General features: G+C 43.4%; 1 protein-coding gene across 2 annotated transcripts; it reads right to left on the reverse strand.

Moving 5' to 3' along the window:
- Positions 1-687: 687 nt before the first annotated feature.
- mmel1 (membrane metallo-endopeptidase-like 1) lies at positions 688-23,480 on the reverse strand. 2 transcript variants are annotated; one of them, XM_080462042.1, is made up of 25 exons: positions 23,318-23,480; positions 23,097-23,177; positions 19,167-19,343; positions 17,241-17,285; positions 16,982-17,041; positions 16,427-16,588; positions 16,254-16,334; positions 15,108-15,203; positions 14,694-14,812; positions 12,512-12,577; positions 12,027-12,161; positions 11,731-11,820; positions 10,010-10,146; positions 9,830-9,923; positions 8,537-8,665; positions 6,705-6,803; positions 5,768-5,851; positions 5,573-5,676; positions 5,248-5,306; positions 3,795-3,914; positions 3,497-3,630; positions 3,347-3,412; positions 3,079-3,174; positions 2,579-2,655; positions 688-1,004 (listed from the first exon to the last, which is right to left on the reverse strand). In XM_080462042.1, exons 3-25 carry the CDS (start codon positions 19,321-19,323, stop codon positions 905-907), a joined length of 2,310 nt encoding a protein of 769 aa, XP_080318168.1. In that variant the 5' UTR covers positions 19,324-19,343; positions 23,097-23,177; positions 23,318-23,480; the 3' UTR covers positions 688-904. The 2 variants fall into 2 exon arrangements, with proteins under 2 accessions (XP_080318168.1, XP_080318167.1); XM_080462041.1 differs by lacking the exon at positions 23,097-23,177.
- Between the last annotated feature and the right edge of the window lie 1,430 nt (positions 23,481-24,910).

Raw genomic sequence — 24,910 nt, forward strand, 5'->3', positions numbered from 1 at the left:
GCTAAAATCACTTCATCCTCTCACAAGCCGAGAAGCAACGTTGATTGGAACCGCTTTAATAACGCCTCCAGCTTTTTTTTCCCCAGGAACAATCATTTGCAAAAAAAAAGAAACTTAAATAAAAAATAAAACCAGGAAAACGAACACACAGGATTTGTCAGTTTTTAAAGGTTTCCCCACTCGGTGAGTGTGGAAACGCTGAACGCGGTATCTTCTCGGAAATGTTAAATTGAGGTTAAAGCTGCACAGATTTAACAGTCTTAAAGTCTTTAGGTAATTTTCTTTCACTTGACAGTGAATGACCAAACTCTCTCAGTGGGACTAATTCTACTGTCGCTTCACTCCGGCAAAGCCCCGCACTTCCACCGGGCTTCCACCAGGGGGACTGCTTCGCCGACGCCTCCTCCAAAGTGGCACAAGGTCTCGAAAGCAGGACACCCAGGCGACTCGGATGTTAACGGATGAATCACAAAGATAGATCACAAACATTGTTTTCAAAAGAATGAGTCCAACAGAGCATTTGGAGCGCAGCCATGTTAGCTTTAACCTTTTCATAAAGTCTTGTGTTTTCCTCCGTAGCCTTTTCATCGTCTCGTCAGCCGCGAAAAACCAGCGAATGACCTTCTCATCAAGAGACACCCGATAGGATACCAGCAAGTTGTGTTTTGTTTTTTTTTGGTTTTTTTTATGGTAAGTATTCTGTAAACTGTGAGCCGCAGTGTGGCCCAGGATATCTTCCACTTTAAATACATCTACATCAGTAAATATTCCAATGTCCGTGTCGTCGCCCCGCGTCAGATATGAAGCTCGTCTCTGTGGGATCATAAGTACTAAACTCGCTCTAACCATTGAGTCGCTTAAATCACGAAATGAACATGTCGGGGTTTGTTTCGGGTTTTTTTTTTTACCAGACGCGACACTTCTGCTCAGGGTTCATCCGGCTGCCTTTCGGGCAGTGAAACGCTTCTGAGAACGCCTGGAAGTTCTGCAGTGATCCCAGAACCCTGCGGACAAGAGGAAACACCAAGCGGTGGAGCATGTGAGGAATGTCAGGTTATGGAAACCAACAAGTGATTTTATAAGGGATTTTCTAAATGATGCAAAGCGACATGAAGGTCCAGATGAAGCTCCGCTCCGTCACAGACATCATTTTAATGGACTTTTATTAGTAATGATTGTAGGAGCCAAATGTGATTTAGGATTGTGTACAAATGTTTGACCTGTGTGGGTGTGTCACTGACGTCATGCGCATTTAGATTGGGGCAATGAAGGAGGAGACAGGTGTTGACCCCGGAAGGGCACACAGGTTTTTGACCGCTCTGGCGGAGTTTAACGGAAAATACTTCTGGTTTGTGCTCTGGAGAATTGAACTTAAGAACTTAACTGAAATAAAGAGATTGTTTATATCTTACCAGAGCGTTGGACTCAATTGATGGACACAAAGCAAAAACGCTAAACAATAGCCGCCTAGCGCGTCAGACCCACCTACCGAGGCAACAGCTCACCAGCCCAGTATTGGGTGGCTGGTATAATGATAAAGTGGGTAACTTCTGAGAACGTGTTTTTATTGGATCAAAATGGAGCGTTTTTTGTTTTTTCCCCCAGAAAAGTTTCATGATAAATTCAAACAGTCCGTAAAAAACCAAACCTCAAACATCAGGGCGGCTCATTATGGAAAATATGAACTGCACTATCTTCATCTTTCAGCGTTAAATTGTACTCGTCCAGTCCTACTAAGGAGTTCGTGTTTAGTTTTCATACGTCTTTTTGTTTTGAGATAAAAAAACCTAAAGAGTTGTAAAGGAGAAACTTGAAACGGGGACATTTCATCCACCGTCTCTTCAGCTTCACCCCAATTTTACACAACAACGTGGAAAACTCATTATTTTGGCATTTTCATTTCAGAAAGGTTCCGCGTTTACACAGAAATAGCAGAAATGCTGAAAACAATGCAGTTAGCAGGTGGGCCACTAGTGGGTGCTGTTGTTCGTTTTTGTGATTAAACCACACACACAGGGAGAACAACACGCTGTAAACATTAACAATGGGAGAACGCGGACGTTCTCAGTTGGATTGTTATTACGGTGACTGTCAAAATAAAACTACCTCCTGTCTTGACACTCTGGAGGAAAACGTTGTTGTTATTGTCCATCTACTGAGCATGTGCAGAAGAACTGTTAATACGGTCGTGGTGCGAATGCGCAGTCGCAGCGTTTCTACACGCTTCCTTCCAGTTTAGGAAACACCCAGAGCCGGATGTCTGGAGAACCCAGTTTCCACTTTGTCACTCCAACCTTATTCTTTTTCTAAAACAGACGTATCGTTTGCAGCCCAACATGAGGGCGGCGACGGTGGCGAAGGTAGAAATGCAGGGTTGCTCAGTTCAGGGGACAACGGGGGAATTTAGGTGGAGTTAAAAACCACGTCTAGTTTCTACATCATTTCCATCGTTGTTGAAATGCGGCTTCTTTTAACCCTTCTGGGTCCGTCCCACCGTAGAGCCAGAGCTGCTGTATTGAAAGTCACAGCCTCTGAGTGACATTGGATATTTCTGTGTGAGCAGAAGGAAAGTCTTTACCTGTACTCTAGAGGACTGTGTGAGTCAGTCTTGATGGACTGGCTGGCAAATTCAGGCCGATAAGCGCCGCACCACACCTGGAAACAGCAGAAGAAACATGAGCTGAACAGTACCAACAAATCAATGCTATTTCAAAAAATAATACAATTCAAGCTTTTGAATGTCCACATTTGTCCATCATTATGTATGTATGTATGTATGTATCAGTTCTTTATGTGTACATTTTTATATTGTATTAACTTTGATAATTGTTTGTTCATTCACTCTGTTGTGGAGTCATCGTGTCTCTCAGCCTCCAGATCTCCTCTCCTCTCTCGGCTCCTCTCTTGAAACTCGGTGGTGATTTGTTCTGAGATTGCTTCAGCCCCCCCCCCCCCCCCCCCCCCTCTCTCTGGCCCACTGTTTACTTCTCAGCATCAAGTATCCACAGAAAACCCTAACCTCTGGCTCTCGGTTCCAGATGGTGAAAACATTACAGCGCCTGTTTCTTCATCACTTACTTGGGCAAAGTTTAGAAAGAAAAGCTGCTTGTGATCCATGTCTAGACCAGGCAGACGAGCCTCCTCGCCCCCCATCTCCACCCACTTTAGATAAGCCTGTAAACACACACACACACACACACACACACACACACACACACACACACACACACACACACACACACACACACACACACACACACACACACACACACACACACACCAACTCATCGACGGTTTGAGGCCGGCGTTGTGTTTGTCATCACTGCTGAAATAGTAACTAACCAACCTTGTATGCTTGGCGAACGCCTCCGTTGTCGGCGATATTCTCCCCCAAAGTGCTGATTCCACTGACCTGCAATCAGGCAGAGAAGCGGGTGAAAACACACATCAGCATGAAAACACTCATCCCCGTGGACACTTCACGTAGGCAGCTTACATTCTGTCCACCCGCGAGCTCCCAGTTGAAGTTGCCGTATTGTTGCACCATGCACTGCGACTGCTCTTTAAAGTGCTCCGCAGAGTAATTACTCCACCAATTCAGCATATTGCCATCCTTGTCAAAATTACGCCCTGCAAGTAAACAAAATGGAATTAAAAGCTGTTTTTCCAAGCATGATGCAGTAAACCGTCATCGTTGGTCAACAGCAACAAAGAAATTCAAACAAAGTGTGATTATAAAGTGACGCACACAAAATAAATATATTTATCTTCTAAAAGTAGCAACCGAGTCTCACCGTTGTCATCGAATCCATGTGTGACCTCGTGTCCAATAACCATTCCTATTCCACCGAAGTTCAGGGCCTGGTGCTGATGTTTGCTGAAGAAAGGCGGCTGAAGGATTCCTGCAGGAAACACTGGATGGAAAATTTAATTTAATTTAATTTAATTTAATTTAATTTAATTTAATTTAATTTAATTTAATTTAATTTAATTTAATTTAATTCAATTTAATTCAATTTAATTTAATTTAATTTAATTTAATTTAATTTAATTTAGATTTAAAAAAAAAAACATTAAAATAAAATAGGAGGTTTTTTTTGTTTTGTTTTGTTTTCTCTTTCTTTTGTAAAAAAAAAAAAAAAAGGAAAAAGAAAAGTGGATAATGTGATGACTTGTCTTATTGCAACCTGTTGTACTTCACCACTTTTTGAAAATAAAGAATTAAAAAAAAATAAATAAATAAAATAGGAGAAAATTAAACAATTAAATGAAATAAAAAAGATACAATAAAATACAATACACACAGCAGCTGCCAGCAAATGTGAATGCAATGAGAATAGAGGCGAAAACATACCGTAACGCTGCTAACGTTTGCATTAATCAGCTGGTAACTGATTACTGTTATAAAATTAATAATACACAAACACTGATGCTTCCATTCATTCTTCGTTTACTTTTGTTGTGGAGCAAAACGATTGTTTCAGGCCCCGTTTACACGACAATGTCTCCCGTGACAACACCTGAATAAAAGAGTGCGTTTCCACTGCAGCAGCGGACACAGAGACAACGATGTAGTTAGTCTGCCGGGCCACTGGAGGGCGCTGTTGCTTGATTTTGTAATGAAACTACACAGACGTGTGTGCAGCGAACAAAACACTATAAAGGTGAAGAAAATGGAGAGAACCTGACATCCGTATGGACTGATGACACATCGGATGATATCAGGGAGAGTCTCAACTATTAAACTACTGATCTGGAGGATAAAACTAGAATATAGACCGCAAGTCGTACCACTACGGGTCGTACCACTACGGGTCGTACCACTACGGGTCGTACCACTACGGGTCGTACCACTATGGGTCGTACCACTACGGGTCGTACCACTACGGGTCGGCCATGTTTGTACACAACTGGATGAGCAGGAGGGAGGGGAGAGATGCTCAGTAACAGGCTCCGCCTCCATCAGTCTCTGCAGGAGGGAATAGCGCACGTGAAAGAATCTTTCCACCTTGGGAGCCGGACTAAAAACTTTATGGATAAAGTGGATCAGAACACCGGTGTCGTGTAAACAGACGAGTGAAGAAAGTTTTGTGGATACACTCGTATTCGTTGTGGTGTGAACCGTTCCCAAACTGTTAAGTAGACACTGGGCCTGTTTACAAGTTAAGTTCTATGATCACTTCTTAAAAAAAAAACATAAAACCCAATTGGAACGTTGGTTTTCATAATGAGACGTGAATTCTTCACCTATCTGGTTCCTGTTGTGCGAGTAGAAAGCGTTCACCACAGCGGCGCCGATGATCCACCTGAAGACGGACGGATCAGAGTCAACAAGCAGCGACGGCAGCAGAACACGCCATCCGAGCTTTCAAGTGTCGTTTAATGAAACTAGAACATCTTTCTTGTGACTAATGCGGCGTGTCCGTTTGCTCTGAGTGCGTCTCTGCTTCCTGCTTCCAGAACGGAGGGAAGAAGCAAACCTGTAAAGGTCATTTCTGTGCAATGAGCTTAATTTAAAGGAGCGTTTCTTTTCCTGCACGAGAGGAAGCGTTTGGATGTTTCTGCCACTTACAGGTCGGGATCGACGGGCTCTCTCAGCTTCTTCAGACTCTTGTGAGCTTCAGACCGGAGGTTCTCCAGGATGTTCTCGAAGTAGTGTTCTTCACTGAAGTTTAACTGAAGAGACGGAATCAGAGAGGGAAAGATAAGACTGGCAGTTATTCACCTCGCAGCCTGGAGGCAGGGTTTGGCTGTGTTTTCCTCTCACGTGAGCGTACTCCTGGTCCAGCTTCTGGTTGCTTTCTTGTAAGATGTGATCTGGATAACCGATGTGCTCCTTGATCGCCATCGCCTGCGAGGGGAAGAGAGACCAGCACAGAGATCTGAGGCAGAAATACTGACATCAGAGGTGTAAAAACTGCAATTCAACTTCCCTATTGAAGTAAAAATGTACTCAGATACAAACGTGTGGCTCATTTGGAATGTTACTGATTCACATTTGTTTTGGTGCCGATTGAAGAATTTTCTTGAGAAGAAAACGACACAAACCTCGACAACGTGGCAAAAACGACTGAAAGTCGAACATTACCACTGATCATGGATGGAGTTTGAATTCCCTGACTGAACAGTCTGGGCCTGATTTACAGAACTTTGTATCTTACAGTGGAGAAAGAAAAGAAATGAGGGCAAATGAAACATATTTTATGGGGAAATGTTGAAACTGATCTGCTCACAGGACACAGTGAGGGTTGAATGGTGGACATTCAGAATAACTCACTATCACTTCACCACGTCTCCTTCATGAATATGGAGAATCAAATCTCCCAGATTGTGAAACTCCTGGGAAGAGTTTATGCTTCCAGGTTGTACAATATCATCTACAACATGTGAAATAAAATCCAGTTTATTTCTCTCAGTTTAAGAAGTTCTGAACTCAGCAAAACCTGACTTTTAATGTCACTCAGTTTCCTTCTAAGTTAATCACCTGTGAAATGCATGTAACTGAAACCTGAGCATCACAGAATTTATAAAGAATATTTTATATTGAAGAAAGAAGCAGGAAGTCTTGTCATCCAGTGGATAAACGTTAACATCAGCTGCTTCAATCCTTCTTCATGGAGGAAAGTACAGACATTCACCCCCAAAAAACTAAATCAACTTTATGCAGTAATGGAGTACGGTTACTTTTCCCTCCAGTGCGTTACCTTTTCCCTCGCTTTCTCCTTGGAGGGCGCGTCCATCCAGCTCAGCTCCTCCAGCGTTTCCACGAACGCCGTCTGGATCTTACCGATGAGGTCGCTGACCTGCGAGCGACGACACAAAGATTCCAATCAGAGAGTTCAATCAGCGTCTCACACAGACTTCATACCTTCGGCCGCGAAGCTTCAGGTACAGAAAAGTGTTTCCCGCTGCAGGCGAAGGAGAAAATACATCTTATGTCACGAAAGAGGCAGAAAAGATCGTTTTTAGGTTTTCTTTCGTCATTTGTTTTCTATAGATAATCCTTCTTTTAATTATTTCAAACAAGTGTTCTTGCTCTTGCAGCTCTCACGTTCAGAATCAGTCATTAACTTCTATTAAGACACAATTTAAGATGTGAAAAATTTTAATTATTTTTTTTAAATGGCCTCAAAAGGTGTGAATGTTACTGCTTTTTCTGATTCTAAAAGTAGCAACGTACATTACCTGGTGAAAATCTTACTTAATCATGAGCGAAAGAAAGAAGAACCAAAAATACTACTTAATTACAGAAATAGGATTTTTTTTTACGTCACGGCAATAAGCTCACACCTGAACCCCTGAACCCCTGAACACATGAACCCCTGAACCCCTGAACACCTGAACCCCTGAACACCTGAACCCCTGAACACATGAACCCCTGAACCCCTGAACACCTGAACCCCTGAACACATGAACACCTGAACCCCTGAACACCTGAACCCCTGAACCCCTGAACACATGAACCCCTGAACCCCTGAACCCCTGAACACCTGAACCCCTGAACCCCTGAACACATGAACCCCTGAACCCCTGAACACATGAACACCTGAACCCCTGAACCCCTGAACACATGAACACCTGAACCCCTGAACCCCTGAACCCCTGAACCCCTGAACCCCTGAACACCTGAACACCTGAACCCCTGAACACCTGAACCCCTGAACCCCTGAACACCTGAACCCCTGAACACATGAACCCCTGAACCCCTGAACACCTGAACCCCTGAACACATGAACACCTGAACCCCTGAACACCTGAACCCCTGAACCCCTGAACACATGAACACCTGAACCCCTGAACCCCTGAACCCCTGAACACATGAACACCTGAACCCCTGAACCCCTGAACCCCTGAACACCTGAACACCTGAACCCCTGAACACCTGAACCCCTGAACACATGAACACCTGAACCCCTGAACACCTGAACCCCTGAACACATGAACACATGAACACCTGAACACCTGAACCCCTGAACACCTGTACCCCTGAACACCTGAACACCTGAACCCCTGAACACCTGAACTCCTGAATGCCTGAACACCTGTACCCCTGAACACCTGAACCCCTGAACACCTGAACACCTGAACCCCTGAACACCTGAACACCTGAACCCCTGAACACATGAACACCTGCTGTTTGGTACAATTCAAAGGGCTTTACTGGAAGATTCACATAATGAGGCAAGAACAGGAGGAGAAGAGAAGCAAAAAGCATTTAGAAGCTAAACAAAGAGGGATTATTAAACTACAGAGATAGAAACTGTGTTAAAAAAAAATATAGAAGTAAAATGACAAAAATGGAGTAAAACAAATGTTAGAAACATTTAAAAATGTTAGGATAAAATATTGAAATTGAAATAGGGAAAAGATAAAAACTGGTGTTAAAAACCAGATAAAACTGAAATAAAGAAAAAGTAGTTAGGGGGGAAATACATTATTTAAAAAAAACCTGAGATAAAGATGCAAAAAGAAAGACGACAAAAACAAAAAGTCTTTGTAAAGTTTGAATTATGTTTGGGAGAAAACAAACCCTCACCATTCGTTTGCTTTCTCCTGCAAATGTCTCGCGCACGTATAAAGCTCCAACAGCGTTTTCCATGCTGCTCTGGACGTAACGGACACAGTCCCGCCACCAGGCGTCCTCCACGGTGGTCCCATAGAGGGTCTGAACAAACACAGAGAAACCAGGGCTTCTTCATTCGGCTTTTTAATCGTCCGCAAGATTTATACAGCATTGCTTGAATTACTGTGATCGCAGTGTAATTTAATACTTTGAAATCAGTCCATCATGTTCAATCTAGTCGAGATAAAATGTGTTGAAAATGTGTTATTTCCGCCGTAAACACATGTATTTGTTAAATTAGAAGCATTTCAACCTGAGATTTTCTAAAAGTTTCACACGCTGGAAAGGAGCTACGGCTACAAACTGCTACGAAGCAGCTTCTATTTAAGACTAATGTTTTTGTACATGGTTACCTGAATCAATAGTTACACTGTCCTACAATATTCTGCATTATTTAGAAATATAAATAAATGAATAAACAAAACTCACCAAACCTTGACTTATTGAAAAGATTATTATTATTATTATTATTATTATTATTATTATTATTATTATTATTATTATTATTATTATTATTATTATTAAATGTGGAAGAATCACAAATCGGAAAGAAATAGAAAAGAAGTTTGACACAACACGATCATAAAGTGTTTATAATCTTGATGTTTCTGTTTCACCTTGAATTGCAGTACATCTGAATGTTACTACCAGAATAAACTTGCTTTACTTTGCTTAAAACAATCTGACTTCCAGACCTTGTTCACATGAAAACAATCGACTGCATCATTTTAGAATTTTTCCCCCAGAAAATGATCATGTTCACGTTCCACAAACGCTGTAATTGCCATGCCAAGCCACTAGTTGGTGCTGTGGTTTTTTGGCGGTATAACCACCCATGCATGGGCGATGAAGTAGAGTACACTGTAAACCTCCAAGCTCCTTGGAACTGTCTCTCGGTCATACAGGTCTGCTCAGTATGTGCTGTTTGTAATTAAACTGTCTCCACATATGCAGATGATGTTGTGGTAAATGTTTGTGTTTGTTGGAGAAGCTTTGTTGATTTCAAAAGAGTGAGTGAACACTCTGAAGTCCTCCATTGTTTTTATTGTCCATTTACTTGCACATGTGTATAAAAACTATTGACCATGACCATGAGCAGTACTATACACGTTTGCAGTGACTCCCAAAGCTGCTGTGTAGGAAAAACAACTAAAAACACATTGAAAGTTTGTGCTTTACTCTTAAGAACCTTTAAATCCATCGCACCTTTCTATAGCGAGCTCGGACGTCTTTGAAGCGGCGGCTCAGGCTGTTCACTCTGTCGAAGACGATCTGCCAGGTGAGGTAATTCTGCATCGTCCTGCAAACCGGAAACCCAAACTCGCTGAGTACCACCTTTCAGTTTTCATTGCGTCTGAATGGATTTGCTCCGTGAGGCGGACTGACTTGACACTGTGTCTGGAGAGAACCTCGTTCATCTTCTCCAGGTAGGGCGAGCTGTACACCACCACCTCCTCCTCCAGCTGCACATCGACGGACACGCTCGACAGCACGCCTTGGATGTACCGCGTCCAGTTGAAACCCTGGAAAATCAACATGCAAGACATGGATGAATTTATTTCTTTGATACAAAAAGGTCATAAATAAGATGTATTTCTGTTGTAGTCCTCATATAAAATAAATAAATAATAATAAAAAATATGAAAAAGTGAAAACACAAAATTGTTAAAAAAAAAAAAGCAGTATAAATTTTGAATAATTAGATAAATTCAAGTTCTACCTCTACGAATCCATTGTAATTAATGTATATATCGATCCCAGCATGAGTTATCACAGACCGATTAATCCAAAAAAAAAGAATAGAACAAAATGAAATGGGAAATATGAACGATGCATCACAATTTTAGGGATTTTTTAGGGATATTTGCTTTTAGTTTTCATGTCGGTCCGGCTGACTGATAAATAATACACAAAGGAAAAAGCGATTTGATTTTGAGCAAGTTCTGGATTTTATTCCATAAGATACAGAGGAGTTAATGTTTAGTTGGTGGACTGGTATGAAAAGACGATGAAAAGCTGCTCAGCTTCAGGCTGCTGCTGTTGGGATTCCTGAGCTCGCTCACCACAACCCTTGTATGCACACTTTTATACATTTTTTATATATTTTTATATACTTTTATATACTCAGATTTCAACCTCAAATTGAACATTTTCCTTCATTGCTTTGTTTGTTTGTTTTTTAACCTTGTGGTAGCTCCAGAAGTGGATTTTGGATCAGAAGGTTGCAGGTTGAATTCCTGAGCAGTAAGACTGTTTATTTAACCTTCATTTAACCAGGAAAATAAAACCCATTGAGATCAAGATCTCTTTTTCCAGGGTGACCTGGTCTGCAGCTCACGTCACATCATTAGATCTAAAACATATTAAACTGATTTGACACAATTAACAGAATATAATACTTAAAATTTAAAAGATAAAATGCAATAAAATCTTAAGGCGTATCCATTAAGTGTAAAAACTAGTAAAACACTGATTTATTGATCCTTGCTCTTTGGAGAGTAATAAAGAATAGAAATGGTTTAATGATTCCACTTTTTAGTTTCTGTTTGAAGGTTTTTCCAGGCAGAGAAACTAAAAGCGGCTTTTCCAGTTCAGTCTGAACACGAGGAACATGGAGGTGAAGAATGCTATTGGAACGTAATGAATAACGTCCCCAGACAGCATGAGCAGTTAAAGTTAACTCAGACTAGGATGGGTTAAATGTACTGAAGTGATTTCTTCAAGGGGATCAATAAAGTACTTCCAAAGGCTCCTACATGTTTAATACCATGGTCCATCTCCACGTCTGTGCGGGAGGCTTCTCAGCGCTCCAGACGGTCACCACATGGTGACGGAAATCCAACAGGGAGGAAACGGCATTTCCAGCTGATGGTCGTCGTGTAAACAAAGTCTAAGACACATAAAACCCTCATTCCTCCCTGTGGTGTCGATCGAAATGTACCTGCTGGAGCGTGCAACTCAACATAATCTGGTTCCAGATGTTGGATGGATGAATGAGCAGCTGTGTTTAGTTTCTGGTTCTGTTTTCTGTCTTCATCGGTTCCCTGAGCAGGGCTGATGTTTGCAGCCTGGACATGAAGCACACAGTGATGAAGAGTCATGCTCACGTTGAAGCTGAAGGTGCTCTGCAGTTCGCCGAGCGTCATCTTGTTGTAGAGGACGGTCACGTCCTGACGCTCCTCCACTGGTGACGTGGCCTGTGCACAACCCAGAAGAGACGAGCGGTGAAGCTCCCGACCGGCGTGACGGGAAAACAAGATGTCTGAAGGCGAGGCGGATCACATCAAATGTTTTCTCATTTACAGGAAGCAGATAAGAGGAGCTCGGATCCCTTCTTGTCATCACTAATTTCACTCAGACTTTGTCTCACGGCCGCCTCTCCTGGTCGCCGGCCGACACTCACGTTGGCGATGTCGGTCTCCAGCTCCAGCACTTGCATCATTTCCTCCCACACCCGGTCGTCATCCTGAGTCAGGTTCCTGTCCTCTCGGGTTATCTTCGCCATGGAGACCATGAAATGCAGGTAGGCCTCTCGAACCTGAGGCACAGCCACACCGGGGGAGAATTTAGTTTTCACTTTCAAATCACAGCTATGCTACGGCCATGGATTTAAAGGGAATTATATTTGCAAAACTCAAGAGGGAATCGAAATTTAAACTCTCTGCAGCACAAAGTCAAACTTTTCATTTAAATCTGAAATGTGGGTGTAGATTGAGTCTGCTGGTTTTTAATGTCTTAACGTGACAAACTTGAGCCTCGCTGCAACGAAGCCAAACACCCAGAGCTTCACTTCAAAACCAAACGTTGTTTTTGTGCAGCAGCGGCTAGAGACAAGCGGGACGGCGCCGCTCTGGTCTTCATGTTGTTGTCGTCTTGTGGACGAATCACCTTTTTGTAGTTTCCATCGTTGAAGTAATAGTCTCTGGACGGCATGCCGAGTCCCGGCTGGTCAATCTGGTCAAAACACAAAATCAGGAAGGAAAATCAGTGAGTCGCTTTACAATATTTATTTTCATGCAAAAAAACATCAAGTGTTATCATCTGGATAGAAACGTCAGACTGCTCGCCATTGGTGGAGTTTACGGCCATTAAAGGACTTTAGATGTGACAAAAATCAAATGCATGACAGATATGGAAATGATTAGTGTGTAGTTTCTATAATTCAATGTCTTTCTGTAAATATCCACACATATATAGTTATTAGATCTTTATAAGCCTGAGTGATGTCCTGATGACTTTTCCCTTTAAGAAGATGCGGAAAGTGTTAAAAACAAATCAATTTGCCTTGCTTTATAAAGTAATGCATTACTGCAACGTCACTAGTTCAGTATTTTTACATGTATGTAGAGTTCATTATTAAGGTTGGTGTAAATGAACAAGCACAACTTTGCACGACCCTTTGCAATAGTTAGAGTTAAAAAACAAAAAACAAAAGCTAAAAACATCTTAATGTCGAGGCGGAGGATTTGTGGATTGAATCTTGTTTCTGAGTTTTGTTTGTTGCCCATAGTAAAATCAAATAAGCTATGAATTTAGTTTCCGATTAACGAGCCGACTGCCGGGGGGCCGCCATTATTTTATCCGTCCTGACGGAGGAGGAGGGAAACCGAAACGAAGCCAGCAGCTCCGTCTGCTGCTGAGGGGATCAAACCGACGGACATTAAATCTTCAGCACACCTACAGACAATATAAAAGTGAGTTGCAGAGACAAATGGACGTAGATTTTCCTGCACATTCATGTGCTGATTGGGAACTTTTTTACTTAGAAAAGTGGAACTTGCCTGACATTATCAGTTATTGAAGTTTGAAAGTGTTCAGAGAAAATCCAACACATTTCTGGCTTCCAACTTTCGATGGACTTTGCTCGCTCCGATAAACTTACATTAAAACTTTCCTAGTTGCCGTCATTAATTGATCACAAAATTTGATCCCATCCACATCTAAGTCGCACGCTTACACAAATACAAAGTGGATAACCTTACCCAATATAAACAAATCCAATAATTCATGTGATTACAGAACAGATCCATGAAAATGTGCAGAACGCTGGTGGAAAAACTCAATGAATTCTGAGATTAATGACTCCAGATATGTTCATTTGAGTCAGTAAAACTTGATTAAATCATAAACCACGCCTTTATTTAAAAGAGGAAATCACTGGAACTATTTCTGTTCGTGAGTTTATCACACACGAAACGTTGAATAGACATGCTGTCAAAACATTAAAAACAAAAACCATAATTGCAGGCTTTGAATTAGAAAAAGAGCACTGTGTTATGAAAACACTAGGACTGAATTGTTTGTATGGAGCACACAGCGACGTGTAAGCGCTAATAACACGTCAACATCAAATGATCCCGGTGCTGAAGTACAGTGGAGGGAGCATCATGTCTTGGGGCTGCTTTGCTAAATGGCAGGATAGCGAGCGATCATTGGGGGGAAAATCACTTCAGAATTCATCAGAAAAATCCAGCCGGATGTCAGAGAAGCTGTGCCAGCCGATGTCAGTACAAGTTTTGTAATAAAGAAAGTCGACAACTAGAAAGGTGGATCTAAACGGAACCGAATCAAAAACTGAAAATCTGTATGTTTGACAAATTCTTAAGATATTCAAAGATCTGAAAGATCTGTTGTTGAAGTTGCCAAAGAAATTTCACCAATTTCTTAATACGTGACTTTTTGGTGTCGGTCTTAAAAAAACAACACGAGTAAATATTGGTAATAAAAACGACCAAAAACGACAATATATTTCTATTCCTATTAAAAAAAAAGTCCTATTAAGCCCAAACTCTCACTGGATATCTTTACAAAAACAAGTATCTTCCTATTGGACTAGTGATGTAATAGTTACCAACTAATAAATGTTGAAAGTGACCACAGACGGTGGTTTGCACCGCCTCACGTGCTTTTTCCACGAGCATGTTTTAGTTGATATGTTCAAGAAGCCCCTGAAAAGATTCAGCAATAAGATCACACTTTACATTAATGCAGGAAATCACTGAACAGATTCTCCAATAACGGCGGCAGAGAGGTTTCCTATCATTAGTCTGAGGACAAACTGTGGTCTCACATAGATGATGTGACGCTGAGAGTCCCGGTCGTCCGTCCACACGTACATGTCCAGCATCACCTTCTTGTGGAAACGAGCCGTGAGCGTGGCCAGCGTGTCCTCCAGGCTCCAGCTCTCCTCTGCAACCAGGAGACAAAATCAGCCCAACACTTCCCGCTCAGCCACTCTGCCTGACTCTGTGTGTGCCGATGCAGCGATGCGTGGTTAATTCTGTTTGAGCCACCGTCCATGATTACACTTAATTAAAGTGGCAGCCGCCGCCGCCGCCGCCGGCACATAGAAGAGCGGCGAGGACTATTTAAAGCAAAGGTTGAGGACTTGCTCCTCCACCTACGCCTCCACCTCCACCTCCACCTCACCCTCCCAAACCGCACACCTGACCCAGAAGCCTCGGAGGTTGTTTCATTCCTCTACCTGTCGTGGCGTTCCAGTCGTCTGACGCCACGGGCCAGTCTCCAATGCTGTCGATGAGCTTCAGGAGCGGCTGCGAGTCTCGCTGCTCGATCAGGCCTGCAGATTCAACACAACCCCAACGTTCAGAACGTGAGGAGGGATACATCGCACTGCTCACAATACAGCGAGAGAGTGCGTCATTTCAAGGCTTAAAGTTAATCCTTAAGTGTTGAAAAATGCTGAAAAAGCACAAAATTCTAATTACAAACTTCACTTCAGGTTGTTTGACCTTTTGCTGTGCAGCTTGTGTCAAACTCTATGACTTCTATTAATCATCGTAAATGATTAATCCAAAACCAACGTCATCCATTTGTTCACAAAATGTTCATATCATTAGACACCGTCGGTGTAAGGATCGCAAATAATCAGTCTGTTCAGTTTATATTCACAGGTTATAAAAAGTACACGGACAAGAAGAAGAAGAAGAAGAAGAAGAAGAAGAAGTAGAAGAGAGGAACGTTTTCTGCTCTTCAGCTGAAAATGGGCGGTACAGTTGTAATGTAATATCGCCAGCGACGGGTTTGTAAGTCTACTTCCTGTCTCTTTTTCTGCTGAATTATTATGATCAATCTTTTGTTTTCACTGCAGTTAAAGATACTTCAACAGCAGACCAGAGGGAAAAAATTTATTTTTTCTATCCAGGTACAGCACAGCTGAAGAATCCACGAATCTGTCAATCTCACATTATATAGTCTCTACAATTATAATGTATAATCTCACACTATGTAGAGGCTTCTATTGAAGTAAAATAGTTATAACCTTTGCATAATGTGCCGTCAGCTCTCATTCTTTCTTTAATATTAATTTTTGGAATTAGCTGGTTCAAATAGTTTCTTTTTATTATGATTCAAAAACAACATATTCTTCTTCTTCTACTATTAAAAACTACTTTTTCTGCTACATTAACATCTGAATTGCACAAGAAATGATTATTCAAGGGGAAAAAAACCAACTAATTAAAAACAAAAACGAAAACAGCATTTTGTTTTTGACATCAAGTTCCAGGCTGAGGAGTAAATCAACACAAACCCATTTCCATCATATTTTTTTATAAATCATTATTTTGATTAAACATAAACGGTGGTGGCGTTCTGAGTTCAGTCTTACTTTCGTTCATGCAGGAGCCGTAAAGGATCTTGGCCTTCCTGATGGCGTCCCTGTCCCGCTCGCTGGGAGTTTCCAGGACACCTGCAACAGCAGAACACATGCAAACGTCCTGTGAATGGAGGCCGACACGTCGCTCTGCAGCCTGCTGACCGCCAAGGGTCGACCCCGCCGACCTTTGAGGACGATCTCCAGCTTGTCTCTCAGGATGTCAAAGACGCTGTGACGTGAGCTGGTCTCCGGGATGACGTGTCCCTCCAGCCAGCCGCCGCAGGCGTACTGGTAGAAGTTCTCGCAGGGCTTCACAGAGTCGTCCATGTTCTGCAGGAGCCGAGCGGCTTCAAGACGACGCAGACAGACGAAGAGACGAAGACAGCAGCACAGAGGGACAACGGGTGAAAATCCATCTGACTTTTGCAAAATGACGGGGGGGAACAGACAGCAGCAGCAGCAGCAGCAGCAGGAGAAGCAGCAGAAGCAGCAGCAGAAGCAACAGCAGAAGCAGAAGCAGAAGCAGAAGCAGAAGCAGAAGCAGAAGCAGCAGCAGCAGCAGCAGCAGCAGCAGAAGCAGCAGCAGCAGCAGCAGCAGCAGCAGCAGCAGCAGCAGCAGCAGCAGCAGAAGCAGCAGCAGCAGCAGCAGCAGCAGCAGCAACAGCAGCAGCAGCAGCAGCAGCAGAAGCAGCAGCAGCAGCAGCAGCAGCAGCAGCAGCAGCAGCAGCAGCAGCTCTCACCTGCAGTAACACAATCTGCAGTCGTGCACACGGTGCTGGGGCTGGAGCGGAACAGCTGGCCTGCAAACACCAGAGCACAACTGTCAACATCTGGAGTTATTTCTCAGTCGTCTGGATCTGTGTCAGCGATGACGGCAGACTCTCGCTCGTGTGTGGTTCTGCTGATCAGGCAATAAAGGCGCATTACGGTATTACAGCGTCTAACAGAAGGTCGGGTGACACGGCACTTCCTGTCCAGAGTTTACTGGGTCAGACTCACCTTCACCTGTGGAGCTCCTGGACACACTCGGCCTGGTGGATTGGTCTGGATTGAAGGAAAGAAACACGTGTTTAGAAGACCAGAAATGAGACTGATCTCTATAAACTCATTGCAGTTCAAGGTGATACAGTTAGATTTTATATCATTTGATTTATAAAATGGGAGGTTGCAAACTTTCTGCAGCCTTAAAGGCTCATATTATACAAAATAGACTTCCTAAAGGTTCTCCAGCAGTACTAACCGTCCCCATACCTGGACTGACGTCCCAGAAGTGAAGACAGTCTGTCCTCTCTGTCCCTGGCTTGTTTCAGGTTTTAAAAAGTGTGTTGCTCCAACCAGCCAATCAGAAATCAAACCCTATATAGTGTCATCGGGGGTTTAGCCAATCCCAATCAAGGTAGGCCCTCCCTTTGACTCCTCCCTCAATTAGGCAGCTCTGCTCTGGCACATGGCACCATGAGAGGAAGTACTTCCTCCTCTTCCCAAGATGGGCATGTGTGGGCGGAGCCAGTCCAGCTCACACAGACACAGCAGATTCTGAATGTAGCTCCTATGATCCAATATTCAAATGAGGAAAATCAAGGAGGAGCTAGAAACTTAGAATACTGAAGGTTTCTGGACCGACCAGACCAGGAGGAGCAGGAGGAAGAGGAGGAGGAGAACAGGAGGAGGAGGAGGTGAACAGGAGGAGAACAGGAGGAGGAGGAGGAAGAGGAGGAGGAGAACAGGAGGAGAACAGGAGGAGGAGGAGAAATGATGTATAATATGACCACTTTAAAAGTGTTTTTCACAAGCGAATCCTTAAAGCACAGCGATGGAGCTCATTCACTCTTTCATTGGCATTAATGTGGCCAACATTCACTGCCTGATAGCAGATCTCCAGGTACAGGAATTCCTTCCATCATCAATAGCGGTCACATTTTCAGTGATTGGGGCATATTCACCACTGAAGCTCACCAATGCTGCCGTAACACAAAACCTTTTTGTCAGTAGCATTAAAGCACTCATGATGTAACATGATCATAACCTACATTTCCCTCTATACATGCTGACTTTATGACGGCTCCGCCATTAGATTACAAATCAGAGTTTAACTGTCGTGGTTTTCCACCGTTTGGCTGCGTGGCGGTGCAGTGGATAGTGTTCTTTCCAAGCAGGATCCTCTAAAGGGAAGTTAGCATGTTCTTCCTGTGCACGCATGAGGTTTCTCAAGGCTTTCAGTGAGCCGAGGCCTGTGATGGCTGTGAGTCTCCTGACCCCCGGCTGCTCCCCAAGTTCTGCCCGCCGCTGTGTAACCAGCCACCGGACGGGCACCACTGTGTCCCAAAGCCTGGATGAATGGCCAGGGGGGTTTTGTCAGTGAGACCATCCGGCGTGAAACTGGTGCCAGACCAAACAGGAGGCTCAAAGGATCCGCCGTGGCGACTCCGGAAGGAAGCAGCCGGAAAGCAAAAATCCAAAGTTGATGTCGAGTTAAAAATGTTTGTTGAAAAATCCCCAAAGTGTCCAAGAAGAGAAAGAGGAACATTAACGACAAAGTCTTAAATCATTACGTGTAATGTAAAATATTCATGATGAAAATACTGCATGTGGACTCATAAACTGAAATTGTTTTCAAAATAAAAAGTGGACTGACGTTTTTTTTCTTATTTCTGATCGTCTTGAACTTAAATTAAAATATTTAGTTTATCACAAAAGAGTGAAATACTTACACAGGTGAGTCTAACATTGATATTTAACCCTAATGTTGTGTTTTCAGTCCTCACAGCTACAACTAGTCCGAGGTACAAACTGCTCCAATGTATTTCTACAGATGATCTGATGACATCAGCGAAGACATTTGAGATCACTTCCTGTTCTAGTATTGGCTCATAACCCGTCTGCAGACTGTTGCTGCTGCTGCCTCCTGCAGTACGAGACGATTACCTTTCACCGCTGAGGTGTAGAGGACCACCAGCCCGGCCAAGGCGCAGCTGACCAGCAGCAGCAGCACGGACAGACCGATCTCTGCAGCAGTCCAGCGACGCTTCCCTGGTTTACTCGATTTCTCCATGATGTCCATTTGGCTTTCGGATTTGCCCATATTCCTCCACACTGCCGGCTCTGTGGGAGACACACCGTGGAGTGTGGGAGGGTCCGGGCACTGTGTGTGTGTGTGTGTGTGTGTGTGTGTGTGTGTGTGTGTGTGTGTGTGTGTGTGTGTGTGTGTGTGTGTGTGTGTGTGTGTGTGTGTGTGTGTGTGTGTGTGTGTGTGTGTGTGTGTGTGTGTGTGTGTGTGTGTGTGTGTGGGCTGAACACCTACAACAACTTCACTGAGTTGTGAAACTCTTACAATAGAACTCTGGCGTCAGTCTGAATAATCTTGATTTAATGTGAACTCAATGTCGGACTAAACTTCTATACAAACATACAATCTTCTGAAGTGGCCTGGAAAATGTAAACACATCTGAAATGCATTAACTCTCACATCCACAGCTGACATGTCCTGTTAATTCAAACTCCTTAAATAGGAAACATCATGTCATTTGTTGAGCATAAAACAACGTGATAATCATGTCAAAATATGGTGAAATCAGACATAAACTATAATGCTCTATACTCGTATAGAGCATTTTACAGGTTGAGTAGTCTCAGTGTGATCTATATCAGCCATCACATTCACACGTTCATGTCAATGTGGACAAGCTGCTCAGATTCTTTTACATTTCATCATATAAACGGGATGAGATGAGATCAAAACAGAAAACTAACATTATATAAGACGTTTCTACATGCTTCTAAGAAAACTCCAACAAAAACCAAAACAATCGTCAAATATCAAAATACCTGCGGTGTCGATGTTTCGCAATATTCTGAGAACAAATGTTATTCAAATCGTCAAAAATGTTCTTGTGGTTGCAAAGATGGAATCTTTTTAATGTGAGCAAATGCCGAAAAAACCCGACTTGGTTTCAAAGGTTTAACGCTTGACAGGGTTTGAATGTTTCTTTATAACATGTTTGACTGTTTAAAGTCACCAACAAAATGCGCTAATCCTTAAATCCAAAAAGTCAGTTCAGAGCTTCAAAATGTATTTCAAAAGGAAGTAAATCAGTTCTATAAAATGTTTTTGCTGCATCCAGTACAACAGAATCTATTGTAAAGACGCGTCAGAAGCATAAATCAGTGACTAGTTGACCATAAGAACAAGAAGCCCCTTGCTTTCTGATGCTTTTATTTTGGAGGAGAAGTGGAAGTTCCCAAAAATGGCCTGATGAAAGGTTGAAGCCGGTGACGAGACGCGAGCAGACAACCTGTTCTTTCACTCTTAGGCGCCGCAAACCAAAGAGAAGAGAAATGTACGCAGGCATCTTTGCTTTGTGGGAAATGGAAAGGCGAGTGTGGCCCATCCTTAAGACAAATGTATAATTTATCCCTCCTTCCTCATCATCTGTGGGTCAGTTTTGGTTTCGACGGCGGCGGTGACGTCACGCGGCTTTGCACAGTTATACTTTTACTGTACTTACTGTGTGTGAGTTAACCACGCTCATAATGAAGCTTATCCAACCCTCATTTACCAGTTACACTAACTTTACTCCTCGTTACATTTAGACGAGTTTTAATTCTGTGTCATGGAGCTCCTTATGATGATAATATGGACATATTGTATGAAGTCAATGCGACGCCATTTATGTAGGACGAGATTAGTAAAATGACAACAAACTGCTAAATATTCTGTATATGCCACTTCTACACACACACACATCCTCTCTACACACACACACACACACACACACACACACACACACACACACACACACACACACACACACACACCAAGCCATAAGCCGACACCAGGAGAACTCGTTTCTATGCGTGATGATTACGTGTGAGGATAATATGGCAAATGAGCGTTTGTTCCGAAGGACAAAACCACAATCACAGTTGGCGTTCAGCGGCGTTGCTCCGCATCCGTTCGCTCGGCAGCACCTGTTTCTTCCATAACCATCCTCATGGCCCTATCATTAGGCCTGACGGGGGGACAGGCAGTAAATCAGAGCTTCACACCGCTCTGCCCCATTAGCCCCGTCCTGATGAATACTCATGGGCACATATCTGGCAGCACGGTGATGAAGAGCAGACAGGGGCTTGTTAGAGCTTCACCGCCGTCCAGAGACTCTCTGGAAGCTCAATGGTTGTTCTGCTTTAAAGAACCCACACAAGATTGTACATTGGTTTTGTTTCTTCTAGCAGCCATCACAGAGCTTTGCTCCTGACGGACAGGATGCAGACAGAAGTTAGTTTTAAGTGTCGGCTGTAACACGGATTTAATTAATTGTATTCAGGCTTTTCTCCGACTCAACACAGCAAAAGTGAGTCAAACTGAAGAGTTGGACAATGAGGCTAGAACCTTTTAATCCTTGATGAAAAGGGTTTTACACAAGGATTTCTCTAATTCCAAACTCACCAGCCACCGTGAAACGCCGTTACGACAAATCCAGCAAAAAGCTTTACTGCCACCGAGCAGCTTGTCAACAACAAGAGTGGGGAACGTACAAGTTTTATTAATTCACTGTTTTCCAGGTGTTTGTGGCTCAATGTGCCACAACAGCAGATGTGAAATGAAATGAGTGAAGTTTTAAGTTATGCATTACTTGAATGAAACTGATTATTTAGTTTTCTTTCTATGAATTAAACTGGCACATAGGATTACCTTCGCCAGCGGGAGTTGGGGCGAAGGTTATGCTTTTGGCCGCGAGTATTTATACGTTTATTAGTGCAGCAAGGAAGCTGCTGTTAGCCGCCTGATGCTAACACACTGCTAACAGCTAATGTCTCGCTTCGGCAAATATCCAGAAACATCGGTGCGAGCGCAGTGACTCGGGCAGTGACTCGGGCAGTGACTCGGGCAGTGGTTTGAAAACGTCTGGAACTCACTTTTCTTGGCAAAACTAATAATTGCCCCCTAAATACAATATTTGATGAAATTATATAATTTACTATATGCTGATTTAGAAAATATATTTTCCTTCTTAATGATCTCTTAAAATGTGTCCTCTATGACACTGACACTGGACGAACGTCGAAATAACACAATCCTTGGCTTGAACTCGATGAATTGGCTCAAAGCAGCAAAACGCCGTCCAGCTTTGTGGGAGGTGACTTCCTATCAGCTGTGCCACGGCCGTCCCATAATGTCAGAAATAAAGCGTGTGCTTCACAAGCGCAAATCTAAAGGTTTGAGAAACTGTTGCGTCTCAGCGCTGCCGGCCACAGGTCAGCTTGTCTTTGATCGGGCACAAGAGAAGTGAGATATTTGTTAGGTGCAAAAGGTTTAAGAGAAAATGGAGGGATGAAATCCAAATCAATATTAAACTGTTCTGATGCTGTGAATCAACATCTTGGAAAAAAATGTGTGTCTGCACATTATTTACATTTATAACATGTGAATGAAGGTGATAGAGGAGCCATCAGAGCCTCATCAATGCCAAAAACCAACTGATCTGAGCAGACGCTCTACTTCTCAGGTCTTTAAATTCGGTTTTATGCTCATTTTCTCTCCATCACAAGACATACAAAGAAAAGTGAAAAGTCATCACATGAGATGCGGAAAGAAATGAACGTACCAGTGACGTGTTGTAATCTCGCAGGTCAGAGGTTCAGTGGGTCAAAACGCAGGTCTTTTCCCCTGAAAGTGAGACTAATAACCTGCTAAACGGCGGAGGGTCTCCTGGTTTTCAAGCACATTAAGATTACACGCCGCTGTGTTGGGCGACTGGTACAGTCGCTCCTCAAACTTGGTGCTCCAAACAAAACAAGGATTAACTCACAGGTCAGCCCTGTGTCAGCAGCCTCCACTCATTCAGCCTCACTCACATGTGTGCTGATGCTGATGGCGTGCCCTTCAGCCCGTCACACTGACGTCTCCTTTCTCTCCTTCTGACGGTTTCTGAGCAGCTTGAAATCAAAGCACACGCAGCTTTTTAAATCCGTCCTGGGACTGCTGACGTGAGGCTGCAGCAGGAACCGGATAACTTTAACCAGTGTGACTTTGGCAGCTTGGCAGGAAGGCAATCTGAAGGATCCAGAAGGCTTACCTTTGTAATGTGGATGGTCCCTGAGTCCCTGAGCCGATCTCCCACAGCGCGCTAATATCTCAAACACCCCTGCTGAGCATCCACTCAGAGCTGGTGTGAGGAGAAATGAGTCTGTGCTGCGGGTTGAACCAGACTACCCAGTTCAACACGCTGCTCAGGGAATGAGGGAGGCAGCGGAGAGGGAGGGAGATGAAGAGAGGAGGAGGGAGGAGAGGAGAGAGGGAGGATGAGGAAGAGTGGAGGGAGGAGAGGAGAGAGGGAGGAGGAAGGAGGAGAGGAGGGAGGAGAGGAGGGAGGTGGGAGGTGATAGTCATGGATTGTTTTTGATTACATGATTGAGATAAGAAAAACATGAGTGACACTCTGTGTGTGTGTGTGTGTGTGTGTGTGTGTGTGTGTGTGTGTGTGTGTGTGTGTGTGTGTGTGTGTGTGTGTGTGTGTGTGTGTGTGTGTGTGTGTGTGTGTGTGTCAGTTTCTTCGTCTCCAGCTGCTGGGCGGGAAAAGAAGATTGTGAAAATCTCCGGGCCAAAATAAGACAAGCGTGTTCTGATGACACACAATCCAACGACACAGTCCACCTGAACCTAAACGGGAGTTTGAAGACTTCCGCGGCTCTAGATCTCATATATCTAGATCTCACATCTCTAGATCTCACATCTCTAGATCTCATATATCTAGATCTCATATATCTAGATCTCACATCTCTAGATGTCATATCTCTAGATCTCACATCTCTAGATCTCATCTCCAATGCTTCTAAATGAAAGTGACACCGCTGTCGCCGGGTCCATGAAAGCTCTTGGTTCGGGGGTGTGGGGGCCCCGTGGAGAGCCTGGCGGGGAGCTCAACCTCAGCCTGGAGTCAGATTGAGCTGGCACGGCGCCCAGGCTCATTATCAGCCTGATTAACCACACTAATTAGCTGGTAATAAAGAGAACGAGGGGACCACGGTGTGCTGGGCTCAGGTGCTGTTGCTACCCGAGGAGAGTCCGAACCCCGCTGAAGAGCCACCTTGGAAAATGAAATCCATGTGGATGACGTTCCGGCGTGTTTTCAGCACGGAGGAGAATCTGCTGGAGCTGCGAGCCGCAGTCCTTTACCAACAACATGATGGATGGAGAGCTGCACAGTGGGGCGCTGAGATTTGCAACTGAGGTCATAATTTATTCATGGGTTTTATTTAGCGGAGAGAATAAGGTTCCTCCTCTGTATGTGCCATGTTAAGTGTTTCTGCAAAAGAGCAATCAATTTGTTTGGATGTTTATCTTGAACGGGATTCATCAGCGTAGAACATTCACAAGTTTGTTCAGGACTGAACCATGTGACTTCGTTACATGTAAAAACTCTTCATGAGTGATTGTTGTGCACATACAGAGGGAAAGGATAGACGCTGTACACATCCTGCTGGATTACCGTCGCTGCAGGAGGGATGGAATGTTTCTCTCCTCAGAGGAATTAAAGCCACCAGACAAAACACTGTCAAATTAATGGATTTAAAATCTGAGAGAATCTTTGTGTTGTTTGACTTCCCACACTTTCTTTTGTTTATAATGTCCTGTACAATCTACGTTAATCACACGCAGCTATTTTCTT

Source organism: Lipophrys pholis, assembly GCF_963383615.2.
Source record: "Lipophrys pholis genome assembly, chromosome: 4".
Taxonomy (NCBI): domain Eukaryota; kingdom Metazoa; phylum Chordata; class Actinopteri; order Blenniiformes; family Blenniidae; genus Lipophrys; species Lipophrys pholis.